This window comes from Dendrobates tinctorius, unplaced genomic scaffold, assembly GCF_039654945.1.
Source record: "Dendrobates tinctorius isolate UK_male_01 unplaced genomic scaffold, ASM3965494v1 ptg000171l, whole genome shotgun sequence".
NCBI lineage: Eukaryota > Metazoa > Chordata > Amphibia > Anura > Dendrobatidae > Dendrobates > Dendrobates tinctorius.
This window is the reverse complement of record NW_027361838.1, coordinates 12,183,896-12,206,728: the sequence shown is the minus strand read 5'-3', so window position 1 is coordinate 12,206,728 and position 22,833 is coordinate 12,183,896. Positions and strand designations below refer to the sequence as shown.

At 42.9% G+C, this 22,833-nt stretch overlaps 1 protein-coding gene across 3 annotated transcripts in view; it reads right to left on the bottom strand.

Moving 5' to 3' along the window:
* SMCHD1 (structural maintenance of chromosomes flexible hinge domain containing 1) overlaps positions 1 to 22,833 on the bottom strand; it is a 636,391-nt gene that overhangs the window by 420,637 nt on the left and 192,921 nt on the right. For all 3 annotated transcript variants that reach the window (XM_073550884.1, XM_073550885.1, XM_073550886.1), the window contains 2 exons: positions 20,086 to 20,296; positions 7,934 to 8,063 (listed from right to left, as the gene is read on the bottom strand). In XM_073550884.1, coding sequence (XP_073406985.1) covers positions 7,934 to 8,063; positions 20,086 to 20,296 — 341 coding nt within the window. The remainder of the gene's footprint in view (positions 1 to 7,933; positions 8,064 to 20,085; positions 20,297 to 22,833) is intronic.

Below are 22,833 nucleotides of genomic sequence, written 5' to 3'. Positions count from 1 at the left end.
TGCGTTATAAACGTCTGTGAAGCACTTGGGGGTTCAAAGTGCTCAACAGACATCTAGATAAGTTCCTTGGAAGGTCTAGTTTCCAAAATGGGGTCACTTGTGGGGGGTTTCTACTGTTTAGGCACATCAGGGGCTCTGCAAACGTAACGACGACCGCAGACCTTTCCATCAAAGTCTGCATTTCAAAACGTCACTACTTCTCTTCCGAGCCCCGACGTGTGCCCAAACAGTGGTCCCCCCCACATATGAGGTATCGGCGTACTCAGGACAAACTGGACAACAACTTTTGGGGTCCAATTTCTCCTGTTACCCTTGTGAAAATAAAAATTTGAGAGCTAAAAAATCATTTTTTGAGGAAAAAAAAATGATTTTTTTATTTTCACAGCTTTGCGTTATAAACGTCTGTGAAGCACTTAGGGGTTCAAAGTGCTCACCAGACATCTAGATAAGTTCCTTAGGGGGTCTAATTTCCAAAATGGGGTCACTTGTGGGGAGTTTCCACAGTTTAGGTACATCAGGGGCTCTGCAAATGTAACATGATGCCTGCAGACCATTCCATCAAAGTCAGCATTTCAAAATGTCACTACTTCCCTTCCGAGCCCCGACATGTGCCCAAACAGTGGTTCCCCCCCCCCCCCCACATATGAGGTATCAGCGTACTCAGGACAAACTGGACAACAACTTTTGGGGTCCAGTTTCTCCTGGTACCCTTGTGAAAATAAAAAATTGTGCACTAAAAAATTATTTTTTGAGGAAAAAAAAATATATTTTTTATTTTCACGGCACTGCGTTATAAACTTTTGTGAAGCACTTGGGGGTTCAAAGTGCTCACTATGCATCTAAATAAGTTCCTTAGGGGGTCTAGTATCCAAAATGGGGTTATTTGTGGGGGAGCTCCAATGTTTAGGCACACAGGGGCTCTCCAAACACGACATGGTGTCCGCTAACGATTAGAGGATATTTTAATTTTAAAAAGTCAAAGGACGCTCCTTCCCTTCTGAGCCCTGCCGTGCGCCCAAACAGTGGTTCCCCCCCACATATGGGGTATCGGTGAACTCAGAACATATTGCATAACTACTTTTGTGGTCCAATTTCTCCTGTTACCCTTGTGAAAATAAAAAATAGCGTGCTAAAAAATCATTTTTGAGGAACAAAAATGATTTTTTATTTTCACTCCTCTGCGTTATAAACTTCTGTGACGCACCTGGAGGTTCAAAGTGCTCACTACACATCTGGATAAGTTCCATAAGGGGTCTAGTTTACAAAATGGTGTCACTTGTGGGGGAGCCCCAATGTTTAGGTGCACAGGGGCTCTCCAAACGCGACATGGTGTCCGATAACGATTGGAGCTAATTTTCGATTCAAAAAGTCAAATAGCGCTCCTTCCCTTCCGGACCCTGCCGTGTGCCCAAACAGTGGTTTATGACCACATATGAGGTATCTGTGCACTCAGGAGAAATTGCCCAACAAATTTTAGGATCCATTTTATCCTGTTGCCCATGTGAAAATGAAAAAACTGAGGCTAAAAGAAAATTTTTGTGAAAAAAAGTACTTTTTTTTTTTACCGATCAATTTGTGAAGCACCTGGGGGGGTTCAAAGTGATCACTATGCATGTAGATAAGTTCCTTGGGGGGTCTAGTTTCCAAAATGGGGTCACTTGTGGGGGAGTTCCAAAGTTTAGGCACACAGGGGCTCTCCAAACGCGACATGGCAACCGCTAAATATTCCAGCATGTTTTACATTCAAAAAGTCAAATGGCGCTGCTTCCCTTCTGAGCCCTGCCGTGCGCCCAAACAGTGGTTTATGACCACATATGAGGTATCGTTGTACTTAGGAGAAATTGCCCAACAAATTTTAGGATCCATTTTATCCTGTTACCCATGTAAAAATGAAAAAATTGATGCTAAAAGAAAATTTTTGTTGTAAAAATTAAAATGTCCATTTTTTCTTTCCACGTTGCTTTAGTTCCTGCGAAACACCTGAAGGGTTAATAATCTTCTAGAATGTAGTTTTGAGTAGCTTGATGGGTGCAGTTTTTAGAATGGTGTCACTTTTGGGTATTTTCTGCCACATATAGACCCCTCAAAGTGACTTCAAATGTGAGGTGGTCCCTAAAAAATATGGTTTTGTAAATTTTGTTGTAAAAATGAGAAATCACTGGTCAACATTTAACCCTTATAACTTCCTAACAAAAAAAAAAAAAATTGTTTCCAAAATTGTGCTGATGTAAAGTAGACGTGGGAAATGTTATTTAGTAACCACTTTGTGTCACATAACTCTCTGGTTTAACAGAATAAAAATTCAAAATTTGAAAATTTCTAAATATTTACCAAATTTCTGATTTTTTCACAAATAAATGTAAAAATTATCGATCTAAATTTACCACTAACATGAAGCCCAATATGTTACGAAAAAACAATCTCAGAATCGCTAGGATCCGTTGAAGCGTTCCTGAGTTATTACCTCATAAAGACACACTGGTCAGAATTGCGAAAAATGGCCTGGTCATTAAGGTCAAAATAGGCTTTGTCATGAAGTGGTTAAAACTTGTTTTCGACCAACAGTCTTGGAATCAAGAGCAGCTACTATTAGAAGAAACACCTATAAAGTGATAACTCTGGGAGAACCACTAGATAGAGACATTTTTGGGTGTTTAAGGTATACTTCGATATCTTTGGGTCCTGATGGCCAAGATGGCGGCGGGGTCCTTTCGGTTCCTCCAAGCAGGTGGCTTGTGAGCGCCTGCCGAGAGCAGGTGCTGGCATGCTTCCTCTCCTGCCTGTCAGATTGCTGATCTGATACTAAGTAGTGAAAAGGATAAGATCAGCGATCTGACATTATACAGTGATGTCCCATCCTGGGACAATGTAAAAAGGTAAAAAAAAAACAACTGCTAAGTAAAAATATTTTTTTAAAAAATTCCTAAATAAAGAAAAAAATACAAAATAAATATTTTTCCAATAAATAAATTTATGTAAATAAAAAACAATAAAAGTACATATATTTGGTATCACCGCGGCCGTATCGACCCGCTCTATCACACTATCCCACTAGTTAACCCCTTCAGTGAAAACAGTAAAAAAAATTAACGAGGCAAAAAACAATGCTTTATCATACCGCCGAACATAAAAAGTGCAATAAAAACGCGATCAAAAACACATATGTAATTAAAAATGGTACCGCTGAAAACGTCATCTTGTCCAGCAAAAAACAAAGCTCCATCAGCAGAAAAATAAAGTTATAGCTTTCACAAAAAAGAGATGCAAAAATAATTATTTTTTCTGTTAAATAATTTTTATTGTGTAAAAGCATCAAAACATAAAATAAAAAAAAAAAAAAAAGATATAAATGAGGTATCGCTGTAATCGTACCAACCCGAAGAATAAAGCAGTATTATCAATTTTACCAAACACGAAACTGTATAAAAGAAAAACAAAAAGCAATTCCTGAATTGCTGATTTTTGTTCATTCTTCATTGTTCAGTCCGAAAATTAGAATAGAAAGCGATCAAAAAATGTTATGTGCCTGAAAATGGTACCAATAAAAACATCAGCTCTTCATGCAAAAACACAAGCCATCACATGACTGTCGCCCGAAATATGAAAAAATTATAGCTCTCAAAATATGGTGATGCAAAAACTAGTTTTCACAATAAAAAGAATCTTTTAGTGTGTGACAGCTGTCAAACATAAAAACCCAATATAAATCTCATCACTGTAAACGCACCAACCCGAAGAATAAAGTTTCCTAATCACTTATACAGCACAAGGAAAGGCATAAAAATACATAATAAATAAAACCAATTCTTCACATGTTGTTGATTTTTTTCATTCCGTCTCACAAAAATCGCAATAAGGCTCGGCGCACATTTATCCTGCACTCTGCTCTGAGCACTTACACTGGGGTTTCTGTGTAAATCTCTGAAATATATGATTCAAAATAGAAGATTCCCAATAATGAGGCAGATGGAGGCACTGTGGGCGCCATAGGACCTGTGATCTGGCGGTGTCCTTTTTAGGATTGCATAAAAGTTCCATCGGCCACACTTTGGACTCCGTCTGGCCTCTGTTTAGTGGTGTCCTTTTCAGAAGTGCACCAGAGTAAGTCTGCTGCCTCATTATAGTGAATGGATCCCTTGGGGGTTTCATCTGTCATGTCAGAGATTTAGATGGAAACCACAAAGTGCTAAGTGTAGAGCGACGGATAAATGTGGTCCCTAATGATAAGAAAAATGTTCCCAATAAAAGCGTCAACTCAATCCACAAAAAAAGCAAGTCCCCACTCAGGTCTTTGATCTGTTAACAGAAATATAGGTGGTCTTCCACCTTATTCGTAGCACAAAGGCTCTGGAAAAGCTAAATGGCTTCATGCTCCCCAAAAGAAATTCAGAAAATTCTGCATTCTGAAATCCAAATGACCCCTCCCTTCTGAGCCCGAGTGTGCCTAAACCACATATATCGCCCACATGTCTGTAGTGATGAGCCAGCCTAATTTACAGGTGCGTGTCTCCAGAAGCATGAAATGGGCATAATGCACTAGTCGCTACAACGGCAGTTAGCAATTTTCACTCAGCAACATCCCCTGCTGCGTGTTTCTGGAAAACACCCATGGAGTCAACATTGTCACTACATCTGTAGATAAATTCCCAAAGGGGTATAATTTCCAAAATGTGGTCATTTGAGAAGGGTTTCTACTGTTTAGGCACATCAGGGGATCTCCAAACGCTACATGCCATCAGCTAATTATTCCAGTAAATTTTACAAAGGCGCTCCTTCCCTTCCAAGCCCTGCTGTGCACCCAAACAGAAGTATTCCCCCACATATGGGGTATCAGTGTACTCAGGAGCAATTGCACGACATACTGTATGGACAATATCTCCTGTTACCCTTATGAAAATGCAAAATATGGAGCTAAAAACGATTTATTTAGGAAGTGTTTTTTTTTTTTTCACAGCTTAACGTTATCAACTTCTATGAAGCACCTGGGAGTTCAAGGTGCCCAATACACATCTAGATAAGTTTCCTAAGGGGTCTAATTTCCAAACTGGTGTCACTTGTGGGGAGTTTCCACTGTTTAGGCACATCAGGGGCTCTCCAAACGCGACATGGCGACTGCTAATTATGCCAGTAAATTTTACATTCAAAAAAATGAAATGGTGCTCCTTCCCATTCGAGCCCTTCCGTGTGCCCAAACAGTAGACTTCCAACACTTATTGGGTATTGGCAAGCTCAGGAGAAATTGCACAACAAAATGAATGGTCCATTATCTCCTGTTTCCCTTGCGAAAGAAAAAAAAAAAAAATAGGTCTAAAAGCAAAAATTTTTTGAAAGAAAAGTAAATGTATATTTTTTATATTATTTTTCCACATTTCAAAAATTTCTGTGAACCACCTAAAGAGTTAATAAAACTTCTTGAATGTGGGGTTTTGAGTACCTTGAGGTTTTTTGAATGGTGTCATTTGATCGCCACGTGATCGCTCAGCACAGGAAGAGCTGCCAGAGCCGGGACCAATGAAGATACAGCAACGGCGCGGAAGAGGGCGAGTATGATGTCTTCTGGAAGATGGAGGCTGCAGCTGTTACTGTAGGCGCTATTTAGCAGCGGCACAGGCTTTAGCCACAGCCGCCGGCTCCTGCTCTGCCGCTGGCTTTCTGACAATGACCTGTGCACTTGATCCCATCCCTTCCCACCTGCTCCCCAACCTCACTAACATGATCATTCCAGCCCTAACCCATGTCTTTAACCTATCCCTATCTTCTGCTACCTTCCCCTCTGCTTTCAAACATGCCACCATAACGCACATCCTCAAAAAATCAAACCTTGACCAAAATGCTATGCCCAGCCACCGCCCCATATCACTGCTCCCGTTTGCTTCCAAACTCCTTGAACAGCATGTCCATGCTCAACTTTCCTCCCACCTCTCATCTAACTCCCTCCTTGACATCCTCCAATCCAGCTTCCGCCCCCACCACTCCACTGAAAATGCCCTGACCAAAATTACTAATTAAAGGGTGGTTAAGCCCCGCCCCTGCCGTGCCTCCTCCGGTAGCTCCGCCTACGGGCGCATGACGCTGCATGCGTCCCCTATCTTTATCACTGGGGACGCAGGCCATGCGCTGTATGCGTTTGGCAGTGCATGCGTCCTCTTGACAGTGCGCCGAGCGCAACCAAATTGCAACAGGTTGCATTTGGCGCTGGTCGGCGCACCGTCAAAAGGCCACATGCGCCGCCAAAAGCATACTGCGCACAGCCTGCATCCCCAGTGATAAAGATAGGGGACGCAGGACACATGCAGCCTCATGCGCCCAGATGCGGAGCTACTGGAGGAGGCGCGGCAGAGGACGGAGCTTAGTGGCGGCCGTGCGCAGGCCGTCGCTGCGCCCTGAAACGCTAATGAGAAACCACCCTTACTCACAGCCAAAGCTAACAGACAGTTCTCCATCCTCCTCCTTCTCGACCTGTCCTCTGCCTTTGACACAGTTGACCACTGCCTACTGCTACAGATTCTTTCTTCCCTTGGCATCAAAGACCTTGCCCTGTCCTGGATTTCCTCATACCTTTCTGACAGCACATTCAGCGTTTCCCACTCCCACACTACCTTCTCATCTCGCCCTCTCTCTGTTGAAGTCCCCCAAGGATCTGTCCTGGGGCCCCTACTTTTTTCCCATCTATACTCTTGGCCTAGGACAACTCAAAGTCCCATGGCTTCCAGTACCACCTGTATGCGGATGACACTCAGATCTACCTCTCTGGCCCAGATGTCACCTCTCTGCTGTCCAGAATCCCGGAGTGTCTATCAGCCATATCCGCCTTTTTCACCTCACGCTTCCTAAAACTCAATGTGGACAAAATTGAACTCATTATCTTTCCTCCCCAATCTATCTATTATGGTAAACGGCATCACACTCTCTCCCGCATCTGAAATCCGCTGCCTTGGAGTAACTCTCGACTCTGCCCTGTCCTTCAAACCACACGTCCAAACTCTTGCCACTTCCTGTCGCCTCCAAATCAAAATATTTCCAGAACTCTCCTCTGGCCTCACTGCTAACTCTCTTGCACCACGCCAGTCTGTCCTCAACTCTGCTGCCCGACTAATCCACCTCTCTCCTCGCTACTCCCCTGTCTCTGCCCTCTGCAAATCCCTCCACTGGCTCCCAATTCACCAACGAATCCAGTTCAAACTACGAACACTGACCTACAAAGCCATCCACAACCTGTCCCCTCCCTATATCTCTGAACTAATCTCCCAATATCTTCCCTCACGTAATCTTCGATCCTCACAAGACCTCCTACTCTCCTCCACACTTATTCGTTCCTCACACAACTGCCTCCAAGATTTCTCCCGAATATCCCCTATCCTCTGGAATTCCGTGCCTCAACACGTCCGATTATCCACCACCCTCGGATCCTTCAAACAGAATCTGAAAACCTATCTTTTCAGGAAAGCTTACAGCCTGCAATAACCATTCTGCCGCCTCACCACCACCAGAGCTGCCGCCTCATCACCACCAGAGCTGCTGGACCCCCAACCTTCTGTCTCTTCCCCACTATCCCGTAGAATGTAAGTCCGCAAGGACAGGGTCCTCTCCCCTCTGTACCAGTCTGTCATTGTAAATTTGGTTACTGTTAACGATGTCTATAACTTTGTATGTAACCCCTTCTCATGTACAGCACCATGGAATTAATGGCGCTATATAAATAAATAATAATAATAATAATAAAATAAGCCGAGGGGGGGCGTTTTTAGCACACAAAAAATTGTGCTGAAAAAAATCGGCTTATACACGAGTATATACTGTATTACTCCTATTAAGGTAAAACATAGCTAATAACTTGTTGTATTGCAATTATTGTTGACAAGCAAAACTAATGAGTGATTCACATTTTCTGCATTGTACCGTTCTACTATCTCAAATTTATCACAAGCCTTACTCTTGGATTGTAGTATAAGGAATCAGTCTTCCATTCCAGAAACATTCAAAGATTGGTCTCTTCCCCCTAGCTTCTTTTTGCACAATGAAGCAATCATCATCATCAACGTCATGAATGTCTTCATTATCTCCTAAAATATTTCAACATACAGTTAACATTCAGGAAAAGTTCATGCATACTTTGCTTTCAACATTAAACAGGTATAAATTTAAAAAAATTACCTTAAATAGTTCATGACCAGTCTCGTTTTCATAATTGTTTCGTAAATATGGTTTTAACATTTTTATATTCATATTGCTTTCTTTTTGATGATATAGCCAGAAGATGTAAATGTGTGCGTTTATTCACAGTTTTTCTTCTTTTTTTTTTTTTTTTTTTTTTAAATACTACCTAAATGGCTACTAAAATACTTACCATATGGTGTCCCCCTGTTATTATTTCTATACAGAATATAAATTGTATAAACCTACATCGAACTCTGGAGTATAATGCCCAAAATTCAGACTCAAACAAGTAATATTAGTGAAAAAATATGTACACTCTTTATTGAAACATATACATAAGAAAATCAAGTGTATTAAAAATACAACAATATGATCAGGTGGCAGAGATGACACAAAAAGAGGACAGACAACAGCGTCAGTAAAGTATAATGCCTTGGTCCACAAAACGACCAACAAATCCCTTAGCACAATAGTTGACTCATTAAAAGATTTTTGTGCCATAGTTCCCTCAGTCAAAACCCTGATGATGGGATACAAGACAACATTCAATCATGTGGATACTGTGCAAAGCACAAAGATGTATGGCAAGGGTTAAAGTGCTCAGTGCAGAGAAATAAAGAAGGTGCTATGGTGACCACGCTTACCATTGTGGGGCGTACATCAGCTGTATGTCAGGTCCCAAGCCCCAGCGCAAGTTTCGCGCTGGGCTTCGTCGGGGGGCTTGTGTGTGTTGCTGCTAAATGCTTAGGGTTTTGTAACATCCATCACAGCTGGCTATGATTACCGCCGCTCAGAAGGGCGCATGGGAGGCACACCCATAGCTGCAGGTACGTCACGTCCGGCCGTCTCAGGCTGTGTGCACACGCTGCGGATTCCGCTGCGTTTCCGCAGCGGTTTTGGCCGCTGCGGACACGCAGCAGTTTTAGCTGCGGTGTACAGTACCATTCATTTGAATGGAAAAACAAAAAACGCTGTGCCGACGCTGCGGAAAAAACCGCGCGGATTTGCTGCGGTTTTGAATCCGCAGAAAGAATTGCATGTCAATTCTTTCTGCGGAAACCGCTGCGGGTTCCTATCTCCACCATTGTGGAGATAGTGAATCCGCAGGACCAAACCGCAGATAATCCGCAGGTCTTTGGACCTGCGGATTATCTGCGGTTTTTGCAAAATCCGTGCGGATTAATCCGCAGCGGATTCCGCAGCGTGTGCACGTACCCTCAGTCTGCGGGGGGAGAGAACGCTGTTCTCCTGACGTTATAGACCCGCCTCAGACCGTTAAGACGCCTTCAGGGACGCCCACAAAGCCATGAGTCAACCGCGCATGCGCACACCGCGGCGGCCATCTTTGATACTGGCCAAAGAAAGGGAAAAAGGTGCACCGCAAATCTGAAGAACAATTGAGAACTAAAAGTAAAATTACAGTTTAACACAGACTGCCATATCAGAGCTGCTTCCCAAGGCCCCATATCAATCTATAAGTACATTATAGCTCTATAGGACTACATATCTAACGGTGGTCTTTTTTTTTTTATAAAAAACTGGCACATGTATGAGCAAAAATAAGGGGAAAGACATACACATATGAACAAAAATGGGAACATAAACATATTATATATCAATAAATAAATATTAGATATAAAAAGTCCTTCCTCCTTATTCCGTCTCCAGATTTATAATGATAAATATATTGCATGTTCCATTTCCTGGAGGCGAACACGAATATTATGCTGGCTCATTTTTCCATGTCAATATTCACAGTGTTAAGCCCAAAAAAGTCCAGAAGATCAATACAGAGCCCCAATGATCGATGGATACATAAAGCGCACATCCGAAACATATCATGCCATTATGTTCTAAAAATAATGAATTAAAAAAACCGCAATATTAAAAAGAGAAAAGACACCAAAACAGACAAAAAGAATAATGTAGAAGGACATCCCATAACCATTTTTCTCATTCTATCTATCCAAACACTGACATCACGCCTGCATCGGGGGATAGGTGAGCTCACAGAAAGGGAGGGAATGAAAGTTTTCCATTGAGTCCATGAGGTGCCATGGAGCCCAAGGAAACAATCCAGCGGCAGTCAAGCTGGGCTAGCATTTTTTTTAGATCACCACCTCTAATTCCAAAGTGCACTCTATCAATGCCTCGAATCTTGAGTGTACGTGGACTGCAATTATGAAATTGCCTTAAGTGCCGCGGGATAGTTTTGAGAGTGGTGATATCAATAATATCCTTCGCTGCCTTAATGCCCCTTACGTGCTCCCTAACCCTGATAAGAAGCTCTCAAGAGGTTAGACCTACATAAATTAAATTACAAGTACAATTTGCGTAGTACACCAAATTAGTGGTACTACAGGATATGTAACTAGTGATTCGGTAGTCCCTACTGCCATCTGCCGTGGTAAAGGTTGTTGCAAGTCATGCAAGAACCACAAGGATAACATCCCCATCTTTGAGGCCCCGCACCGAATGGATTTGTTGGTTTAGCCACATAGTGACTTCTCACAAGAAAATCTTTAAGATTTTTTCCCCCTCCTTGCCGTGAGGAGGGGTCTATCTGGTAAGACCCTTTTTCAGTGTAGTATCTGTTTGCAACACAGGCCAGTGTTTATCCATGATTTCTCTGATTCTCCTCCAATGGTTATTGTATGTCATAATACATCTCAGTGGTGGGTCCCTAGAAGTATTATGTAAATGTGTGCGTTTTTTCACAGTTATTTTTTTTTTTTTTAAATACTACCTAAATGGCTACTAAAATACTTACCATATGGTGTCCCCCTCTATGTTATTATTTCTATACACGATATAAATTGTGTTGTTTTTTTTTTTAAGTTTCCTTTTAGTTCACATCAGCGTCAGGGGTAGAAACAAATGATTCAGAAATTTTACTCAACATGTGCATATGCCCATACAGGGCAAATTCAGTCTTCTCTCTGTACTGTAAGGGTATGTGCACATGTTGCAGATTTGCATGCAGAATTTTATGCACATAATTTGCACCTCTTGGCAGAAAATGCAGGTAAAAATCCACGTGTTTTTCGTGCGTTTTTGATGCGGATTTTCATGCTTTTTGTATGCGGATTATATGCGTTTTTGCAAGCTAAATATAGGTTATTTAACAAACAAACAAAAATGATTTGCGATGTAATTTCTGGTCCAACCTCCTATTTTACATTTGTCCAACCCACACTCCTATAGATAGATGGATATATCTATAGTAGATGGATATATTGATAGATATATCTATAGACACATAATCCATAGATAAATCTATAGATAGATATATCAACAGATATAGCCATATCTATCTATCTATCTATAGATACATCTATCGATTATCTATCTATCTATAGATATATCCATATCTACCCATGGATATATCTATGGATAGATATTGATAGATAAATAATAGCACGGCTTATGTTTATTAATGAATATGTTTAATTTTGGAAAAATACGGGAAAAAAATGGAGTGGGCTCCCGCGCAATTTTCTGCGCCAGAGAGGGAAAGCCGATGGCCGGGGGCCAATATTTGTAGCCTGGGAAGAGGGCAATACCCATGGATCCCAGGCTATGGATCCCAGGCTATGAATATCAGCCTGCAGCTATCTGCATAGCCTTTACTGGCTCAAAAAATAGGGGGGACCCCCCAAAAAAAATTAATGACGTAGGGACCCCTATATTTTATAGCCAGAAAGGCTACGCAGTCAGCTGCAGGCTAATATTCATAGCCTAAAGGGGCCATGGATATTGCCCCCCTCCCCCCCGCTACAAACCAGCCCGTAGCCTCCCCAGAAATGGCGCATCTGTACGAAGCGCCAATTCTGGCATTTAGCCACTCTATTACCACTGCCGTGTAGCTGTGGCATATGGGGTAATAAGGGGTTAATGTCACTTTGCTATTGTAAGGTGACATTAAGACCGGTTAATAATGGAGAGGCGTCAATAAGACGCCTCTCCATTATTAATCTTATTGCAAGAAAGGGTTAAAAAAACCCACAAGAATAAAGTATTTTAATGAAATAAAACAGTTTTTCATAATTTTTATGGGACGCCTAAATCCATTTGAAGCCACCATCTCCTGTAAAAAAAATTTAAAAAAACAAACCAACAATATACGCACTGTCCGACGTAATCCCATTAAAAACGATTGTCCCATGACGATCTCCCCTATAGGCCTCCGATGACACACTGACCAGAAATACCCCTCCCGCAGTGTGTCATCGGAGATAAGCCTCTCGCTTTACGGCACTACCACGTGAGAAAATTCTCATACTGTAGTGCCACAAAGTGACAGGTGAACTTAGGTGACCTTTCGGCGTCGGAGTGATAAAATACGGAGGATTATCTCCGTCATTTTATCACCGGAGCCCCTGGAGAGCGGCCGCATCAGCTGATGTGACAGCTCTCCACGGGAGATCGTCCTGGGACAATCGTATTAACTGGATTACGTCGGACACAGGGAGTATATTGTTGGTTTATTATTTAAATTTTTTTTCAGGTGAACGAGGGCTTCGGGTATTAGGAGTAGATGGGGTGTATGAACTATATATGTGTGTATGTTTTTTGTTGTTTTTTTTTTTAACTCAACAGATTAGCCGGATGATGGGACTACTACAGTCCCATCATTGGCTAATGTGTCTATCACTGTCACTGTAGCAGGCATAGCCGGATGGGATTTCTAGTCCCATCGGACGATGCCTGCATACACACACAGCCCTGCCGACCCCCCGGAAGACCCCCGCCACACACGCGCACACACACAGCCTGCATACACCATACACGCACATAGTCACCGCCCACACATCATACACGCACATAGTCACCGCCCACACATCATACACGCACACAGTCACCGCCCACACTCCCCTCCTCCCGATCTGCAGTTTCATCCGCAGCAAAACCGCAGATTTTTTTTAGACCTGCCTTTTTGCTGCAGAAGTGCCCGACTCAATACAAGTCAATGTGTGTAGAAACACTGCAGTTCCGCACAAAGAATTGACATGCTGTGGAAAAAAAAAACGCTGCGAATCTGTGCGTTTTTTTCCGTAGCATGTGCACAGCGTTTTTGGATTTCCCATTCACCAACATTGTGTGCACTCTGCACTGCGGATTTGATGCTATATCGCAAGTCCAAAAACGCTGCAGAAACGCATCAAAAACCGCAACGTGTGCACATACCCTAAAGCTGATCTTTTAAGACCCAGCAGCTCCTGCTCACTCCAGGCACACAGCGATGACATGATCATTTGAAGAGGAGAAGGAAGCTTGCTAGATCTTCCTAAACTGTATTAACAGCCTTGTTTAGCACTGTATATACAGTGATCAGTAATTTGGGAAAGGTAATAAATCATCTTTGCCTTCACTATGGGTGGTCCAGACGGCTCCCTGCTCCCGCAATAGCTGGCCCAGCAATGACATTCTAAAGCATCCTTGCCAAGGAATATGTGGACCATACTGTCATTTGAAGGAAAAAGACTATTGGTAATGTATCCTTCATGATAACACCAAGGATACTTTGTTTTCCTACAGGGGATAAAAAGGGGGGGGGGGGAGAAGTTATAATTCCTTTCCCACTTATCTTTCTTAATTGATACCATGAACCTGAACATCTAAATGAATGTCAGAAAAACTTTCCTCAGGTTTTGTGTTATACTATGCCTGAGTAGTCCATTTGTAACCATCTTTTCAGTTAGCCATTAACCCCTTTTTGACATCGGACGTAATGATCCGTCCATGTGCCCTGGGCCTATCTGACCAGAGTTGGATCATTACTAGTGATGAGCGAGTATACTCGTTGCTCGGATTTCCCTGAGCATGCTCAGGTGGTCTCTGAGTATTTTGGCTTGCTCAGCGATTTAGTTTTCATCGCCTCAGCTGCATGATTTGCGACTGCTAGACAGCTTGAATACATGTGTGGAATGCCTGTTTGTTAGGCAATCCCCTCAGGTATTCAGCCTAGCTAGCAGCCGCAAATCTTGCAGCTCCAGCAACGAAAACTAAATCTCCGAGCACTACAAAATACTTGGAGGACACCCGAGCAACGAGTATACTAGCTCATCACTAATCATTACGTTATCGCGATTGCCCACACACAGGGTGTGTGCGGGCAACCACCACCGGGTGTCAGCTGATTCTGACAGCTGAAACCCGGCACTAAGTGACAGGAGCAGTCACAGACCACTCCCGCCACTTTAACCCCCGAAATGCTGCAATTGAACACGATCACAGCATTCCAGAAACCAGCAGAGAGTTGACAATATCCAGGTCACCAGACTTAGGCTATGTGCACATGCTGCAGATTCACCTGCGGGTGTTTCCGCGTGGATCCGCAGGTAAAACCGCAGGTAAAGTGACCTGCGGATTAGCCTGAGGTTTTACACCTCTACTATGTTAAAGGTGTTAAACCGCTGCGGAACACACCCAAACAAATGACATGCTGCGGTTTGTAAACCGCAGCAAAACCGCGCGGAAAAAACCGCAGCAAAACCGCGCGGAAAAAAACGCAGCGTGAGCACAGCGGTTTTGAAATTGCATAGGCTAACATGGTACTGTACCATGTCTGCGGAACTGCTGCGTTTCCGCAGGGCCAAAACCACTGCGGAAACGTAGCAGAATCCGCAACGTGTGCACATAGCCTCAGGAAACTTGCTGACCATACGAAGTGCATGATCAGCAAATCTCCCTGTCAGTGCAGAGCTGACAGTTTCTATAGCATGGGTATACTGCTTCATTTCCATGCTATAGAAGTGATGAGCCTGCAAAAAATGGCAGTCCCATAGTGGGACAAATTAAAAAAGTTAGATAAAAGTAAAAAAAAAAAAAAAAATAATAAAACGACTAAAAATATTTAAAAAAATAAAAAATAAAAAAAACAATATACAGCTCTGGGAAAAATTAAGAGACCACTGCAAAATTTTCAGTCTGATTTTTCTCTTTATGGGTATATTTTTGAGTAAAATGTAAATTTCTCTTTTATTCTATAAACTACTGACAACATGTCTCCAAATTTCCAAGCACTAAATTTTGTATTTATTTTCAGAAAATGAGAAACGGTTTAAATGACAAAAAAATGCAGTGCTTGCAGACCTCAAATAATGCTAAGAAAACAAGTTCATAATCATTTAGAAACAACAAAACTAATGTTTTAACTCAGGAAGAGTTCAGAAATCAATATTTTGTGGAATACCCATGATTTTTAATCATAGCTTTCATGCGTCTTGGCATGCTTTCCTCCAGTCTTCCACACTGCTTTTGGGTGACCTTATGCCTTTCTGGCACCATGGAAGTGATTCAGAAACACTTCAGGTACATTTTCCATTTAATACAGTCTTGCTTTTAATACATTTAGGAGGCCGTAATGGCACAGCGAAAATAAAAAACGTAGAGTAGGACTGCCCCATATGAGAATGCCTTGGCGTGGCGGGGTGGCTCAAAGAATTGATCAATTGTTTGCTAAATGTCTCATATTAAAGTACAGTTAGAAATCAATACGTGCATACGCACTTTATGAATTGCGTTCTGACCATAGGCAGCGCTGGTTTCTCTCCTTTTTTATTTTTCATTATGCCACTCATGGTACAAAAATTTAAGCAGTTCTTTGTTTGATGACTTGAGACTATCCATCTTCCTCTTGATTACATTCCAGAGGTTTGCAATTTGGTTCAGGTCTGCAGATTGGGCACATTGATTGACCTAGCTGTGCGGCATGGCGTATTGACTTTCTGCAGTCTGATCATTGTTTTAAAACATAGAAATGCAGGAGAATTGCTATATCTTATAACTTGTCAGCCCTGCAGACACAAGTTAGTTAGATCATGCACTGTGCATGATCTAACTAACTTGCTAGTGCATGGAGAACTGAATGTAGTCATAACGACATCGGGTCTCCATGGCAACAATCATGCCCCAGCAGGGGCTGAGCCAAGGGCAGTGGGGCTCTCTTCCCTCTGCTTACAAGCAAAATGCTGCAATCACAGCATTTAGTGGGTTAAAGTGCTGGGTGCAGTGCTGGCACCACTCCTACCACTGAGAGGCAAGTGTCTGCTGTCAGAATCAGCTGAGACCTGGTGGCAATCGCGCGTGCACAGCCTCTGTGACAGCAAAATCTCCTGGTTGTATCCATACGTCCAAGATTGTTAAGTACCAAGTGACCTGGACCTATGGAAAGGTCAAAGTTTGTAAAGGGGTTTAAAAAAAAACTACACCCTTCAAGAAATTCATCTAGGCAATGACGTGATTCACAGAATTTTATACCATTGAGTGGTGAAAAAATACTTGATTGTACCTCTAATATCTTGTTTTAGCCCCAGATGTTACTTTTTCACAAGTAATAATAATAATAATACATTTTATTTTTATAGCGCCGACATATTCCGCAGCACTTTACATTTCAGAGGGGATTTGTACAGACAATAGACATTACAGCATAACAATAATCACATACAGTAGATTATAACAAATAACCAGAGGAGTGAGGGCCCTGCTCGCAAGCTTACAGTCTATGAGGAAAGAGGGAGACACGAAAGGTGGGTGGTAACAGTTGCTCTGATTGTATGGACCAGCCATAATGTTAAGTGTGTAACAGTACAGACACAGAGGGCTAATGGATGCATAAAGCATGTGGGAACATGATGCTGGGAACCTGGTTATGGTAAAACTTTTGGCTCTGCCACACAGGGATAGGTTAGGTTAATGTGTTGAGGCGATAGGCCAGTCTGAATAAATGCGTTTTCAGGACACGCTTAAAATTTTGGGGATTGGGGACTAATCGTATTGACCTGGGAAGTGCATTCCAAAGAATTGGCGCCGCACGTGTAAAGTCTTGGAGACGGGAGTGGGAGGTTCTGACTATTGAGGATACTAACCTCAGGTCATCAGCAGAACGGAGGGCGCAGGTAGGGTGGTATACTGAAACAAGGGAGGAGATGTAGGGTGGTGCTGAGCCATGGAGGGCTTTGTGGGTGAGGGTAATAAGTTTATACTGAATTCTGGAGTGGATGGGTAGCCAGTGTAATGACTGGCACAAGGTAGAGGCATCGGTGTAACGATTGGCGAGGAATATGATCCTGGCTGCAGCATTCAAGACAGATTGGAGAGGGGAGGGTTTGGTAAGAGGGAGACCGATTAGAAGAGAGTTACAATAGTCGAGACGAGAATGAATAAGAGAAACAGTAAGAGTTTTTGCAGAGTCAAAAGTAAGAAAAGGTCGAATTCTAGAAATGTTTTTGAGGTGCAGATGACAAGAGCGAGCCAGTGATCGAATGTGGGGGGCAAAGGAAAGCTCGGAATCAAGTATGACCCCAAGACAGCGGGCATGTTGCTGGGGAGTAATAGTGGAACCACACACAGAAATAGCAATGTCGGGTATAGGTACATTAGTAGAGGGAGGAAACACCAGGAGTTCAGTCTTTGACAGGTTCAGTTTCAGATATAGTGAGGACATGATATTAGACACAGCGTTTAGACAATCGCCAGTGTTTTCTAGAAAGGCTGGCGTGATGTCAGGAGAAGAAGCGTATAATTGGGTGTCATCAGCATAGAGATGGTACTGGAAACCAAATCTACTGATTGTTTGACCAATAGGGGCAGTGTACAAGGAGAAGAGGAGGGGGCCTAGAACCGATCCTTGAGGAACCCCAACAGTAAGGGGAAGGTGAGAGGAGGAGGAACCGGCAAAAGAAACAGTAAAGGAGCGGTCGGAGAGATAGGAGGAGAACCAGGAGAGAACGGTGTCCTTGAGGCCAATGGAATGGAGCATAGTGAGGAGGAGCTGATGATCCACAGTGTCGAATGCTGCAGAGAGATCCAAGAGAATTAGCATGGAGTAATGACCATTTGATTTAGCTGTTAGCAGATCATTAGAGACTTTAGTGAGGACAGTTTCAGTGGAGTGTAAAGAGCGGAAACCGGATTGGAGAGGGTCGAGAACAGAGTTTTCTGAGAGATAGCGGATAAGACGGGAGTGGACCAGGCGTTCCAGGAGTTTAGAGATGAAGGGAAGATTAGAGACAGGTCTATAGTTAGCGGCACAGTTTTGGTCGAGGGATGGTTTTTTAAGTAGTGAATGTATGATGGCATGCTTAAATGAGGAGGGAAAAATACCAGAAGAGAGAGAGAGGTTAAATATTTTAGTTAGGTGAGGGGTGACAGCAGGGGAAAGGGACTGGAGGAGATGTGACGGAAATGGGTCACTGGTGCAAGTAGTTGGGCGAGAAGATGCAAGGAGCCTGCTTACTACTTCTTCTGTGACTGGTTCAAAACCAGAGACTGAGTTAGATGCAGTGGGGGAGGGAGGACAGTGCATGGTATGAGGGGATTTGGAGATAATTTCCTGTCGGATCTGGTCAATTTTTTCTTTGAAGTAATTGGCCAGATAGTCAGCTCGGAGCTCCGTGGTTGGGGCCTGTACTCTTGGATTGAGTAGAGAATGAAAAGTGTCAAAGAGACGTTTCGGGTTATTGGACAGTGAGGTGATGAGGGTGTTGAAATAGGTTTGTTTGGAGAGGTGAAGGGCAGTGTTGTATGTTCTAAGCATAAACTTAAAATGGATGAAATCTTCGTGTAGATTGGATTTTCTCCACAGACGTTCGGCGCACCTGGAGCACCGCTGCAGGAAACGTGTTTGCACCGTGTGCCAGGGTTGTCGCCGTCTGTGTTGTGGTGTTCTATTTATAGGGGGTGCAAATTCATCCAGGGCACTTTGAATTGTTTCATTGTAATGCTTCAATGCAGAATCAGGACATGAGAGGGAGGAGATAGGGGCCAATGAAGACTGCAAGTTCTTCAGAAGTTTCTGGGTGTTAATGGCCTGTATGTTTCTATAAGTCTGGACAGTGGGGGTGACCTGAGAAGCCTGGCAGTTCTGTATAGAGAATGAAAGAAGATTGTGGTCAGAGAGCGGGAGAGGGGAGTTAGCAAAATCATCCACTGCACAAAGCCGAGAGAAGACCAAGTCGAGGGAGTTTCCGTCTTCATGCGTTGGAGAATTAGTAAGTAGAGATAGGCGAAAATGTAACCATAATTTGTTACACAAGTTCAACAAAATGCAGCACTGCCCATGTGTGGTGGTAGAGTATGGTTTGGGAACACAGCATAGTTCTGAAGTAAAGGTGCACTATTTGAGTTTTGGACAGCAGAGCATAAGGTGCCAGAACAGCCGACAGCCATTTCCACACATGACCCCATTTTGAAAATTACATAGAACTGGGAATTCATTTATGGGTGTACAGTGACAATCTTGACTTCAAAGGAGTTTTCAAGAAATAAGCACAAAGCTGGTGTTGCAGAGTAAAATTTATAAATATGCCAGCTTACTGCCCAATAAAATATTTCCAGCTAGTGATTGTTGAGGCACGCCTGTCAATAAGTTGTTAAGTGATTGTTTAAGTGATTGTTAAGCTGTAATGTCTTTTATTATCTGTACAAATCCCCTCCAAAATGTAAAGTGCTACGGAATATGTTGGCGCTATAGAAATAATAATTTTAATAGTAATATTAATTTTATTATTATTATTTGGTTCTCCCCACTACAAAACCACCAAACATTTTAGTAAAACTGTAGTGATGTTACAATTTGGTATCAGCCTCAAGAAGTACATGGCAGCACTAGGTTAGAAGACAAAGTGGGATCTCTCTTTCAATGAGAAAGCAGCAGTCAAAGATGGTGAGATCCCACAAGCTGGAAGCTTGAGCCAGTCTTTGCCAGAATGTCAGTTCCTTTGTGGGAGATTAAGACTATTTCTGAGCAGTTTTCTTACTAGATTATACATCCTCCAGGAGTTGCAAGGTTGAAGTTGGCAAAATAAGAGGAGGAAGAATACAAGAATTCCTAACATTGCAATGCCTGAAGCTTAATTGAATAGCTAAAGTGTAGTTAAATGTTAACTATGAAAAGTTTAGAAAAGAAAAATATTCACTTACTTGATGAGAAGTATGGGTCCTCTGGGTAAGTCTCTTTGTCGTACAGAAATGGATGGTAGCGTATGATTCCTTCCACCACACCTTCTCTTTCAACAAGAGCTTTAAACTCAAAGCTGTCAGCAGCAGAATTAATATACAGAGTCTGCATATCATTATTGACTTCTTCAAGTTTGAGGCGTTTAGGCACCTTTGCTTTTTCAGATATATTAACCTGTAAGAAAGTTAAACATGGCTTCAAGTATCAATAGTCAAACTCTTATGTGATAGACGGTGCTGTATAAAAGTAGATTTTTCCTCCTTCGTATAATTGTGTATTTCACAAAACGTATCAACTAAATACCCTGTTTTGTTATCTTTTTACTAGCACTTACTGTTTATTGTTAGATATTTTTTTACAGCAGAGAATTTTTTCACGTTTGTTGTACTGTGTTTCTCTGTGTTTTAGTCTCTTGGTGGTGTGAATACTGTCCTACCGGCTTATTCACTTTGTGCATGGCCCATGCGTTTGTATTCAATTGGTCTCTTGCTTTTGCAAGTTTTTGTGAGGTTTCCACCCCTCCCAAGTGGGCCATGCACATAAAAAGCCGTCTCACACAGCGTGTCCACTAGGGTGACCGGATCTCATATGGGGGGGAAAAAATGTCAGAATCTTGTTCGTCTGGACCCCACAAAACGATTCCCCTTTCCAGATATTGAGATAGCCAAAATTTGAGCTCGATCAAACAACGTTAACCCGTGCCGCTCGTCGCTCAAAGTTTGAAAAAATCCAAAATGAGGTATTTTAAGATTTAGGTATTATGCATAGTCTGTTAGACTATAAAGAATGTGACAACAACATTGCAGAAATAGCCCTGACCAAATTTTCGAACCATTTGTGGTATTTGAATGCAGAGTTGGTGGGATTATCGTTTTTTGATCCCACCATTACAGACAATGAAAAGTTGTTAATGGCTAATAAATCGCTCAGTAGCACAGATGAACCATCAGAGCACGCTAACCTACATGAGTTGATAATTTTACATAGTTATCTAATCTATTCTAGTTAAAGTAGTTTTTGAAACGTCAGAATATAATGCTCGGCATTTGCTTACAACTTGCAGGACATATTGCTTTTGTTCTTCATCTTTTGTCAGAAGGTCGTTAAAGTCGGTTACTTCCTACCTCTTTTAATTTTTCTTTCCTAACTTTTGGATTTACAACCCTAGCGTGCTCTGATGGTTCATCTGTGCTACTGAGCAATTTATTAGCCATTAACAACTTTTCATTGTCTGTAATGGTGTACAACTTTTCATTGTCTGTATTTTTTCACGTTTGTTGTACTGGGCTTCTCTGTGTTTTGTGATGCATAAAAGTAGATTTTTCCTCCTTGTATAATTGTGTATTACAGGTGCTTCTCACAACATTAGAATATCATCAAAAACAGGATTTTTGGGTTGCTTACCGTAAAATCTGTTTCTCGGAGCCTTCATTGGGGGACACAGAGACCATGGGTGTATGCTGCTGCCACTAGGAGGCTGACACTATGCAAAAAAAGGTTAGCTCCTCCTCCGCAGTGTACACCCCACCGACCGGCAGGGATTTCCTCAGTTAGTGAGAAAGCAGTAGGAGAAGTAACAGAATAGATTGAAAACAGAACAAACAACTCAACTGTAACCATTCAACCAAGTAAGAACAGGAGCTGTAGAACATGGGAGGGTGCTGTGTCCCCCAATGAAGGCTCCGAGAAACAGATTTTACGATAAGCAACCCAAAAATCCTGTTTTCTCGTTCGCCTTATTGGGGGACACAGAGACCATGGGACGTCCAAAAGCAGTCCCTAGGGTGGGAAACAAACTTCCATCAGGCCAGCGGACTCACCACCGCGGCCTGCAGAATCCTTCTACCTAGGCTGGCGTCCGCCGAAGCGTAGGTGTGGACTCTGTAGAATTTCACAAACGTGTGAACCGATGATCATGTTGCAGCTTTGCAAAGCTGCAGCGCGGAAGCTCTGTGGCGTACCGCCCAGGAGGCACCCACCGCCCGAGTAGAGTGGGCCCTGATCCCCGGAGGGGCTCCGCGACGCTTAACTCGGTAGGCTTCCAAAATTGCCGATCTGATCCAGCGAGCAATAGTGGCCTTTGACGCCGGGAGACCTTTCCGCGCCCCATCTGGAATAATGAAAAGAGACTCTGTCTTTCGCAAGGAAGCCGTCCTAGACAGATAGACTCTTATTGTCCTAACCAGGTCCAGCTTGTTCAAAGACCGCTCTCGGGGATGAGTTGGACTCCGGACAGAAGGACGGTAGCACGATATCCTCAATGAGGTGAAACGAGGACACCACCTTCGGAAGGAAGGAGGGCGGAGGCCGCAGAACTACCTTATCCTGGTGAAGCACCAGAAAGGGAGAGCGGCAAGAAAGAGCTGCCAATTCCGACACGCGCCGGACGGAGGTGATTGCCACCAGAAAGGCCACCTTCCAAGAAAGGAGAGAAAGGGAAACTTCCCTGAGAGGTTCAAAGGGAGAAACTTGCAGAACCTCAAGAACCAGATTAAGATCCCATGGATCCACGGGCGCCCTGTACGGCGGAACCGTGTGAGCCACGCCCTGAAGAAAGGTCTTGACTTGAGGACGGGAAGCCAACGTTCTCTGAAACAAAATGGACTGCGCCGAAACTTGCCCCTTCAAGGAACTGAGGGCAAGCCCCGCTTCCAATCCTGCCTGGAGAAAGGCTAGGACTGAAGGGAGCGAAAAGTACATGGGCGCGATGT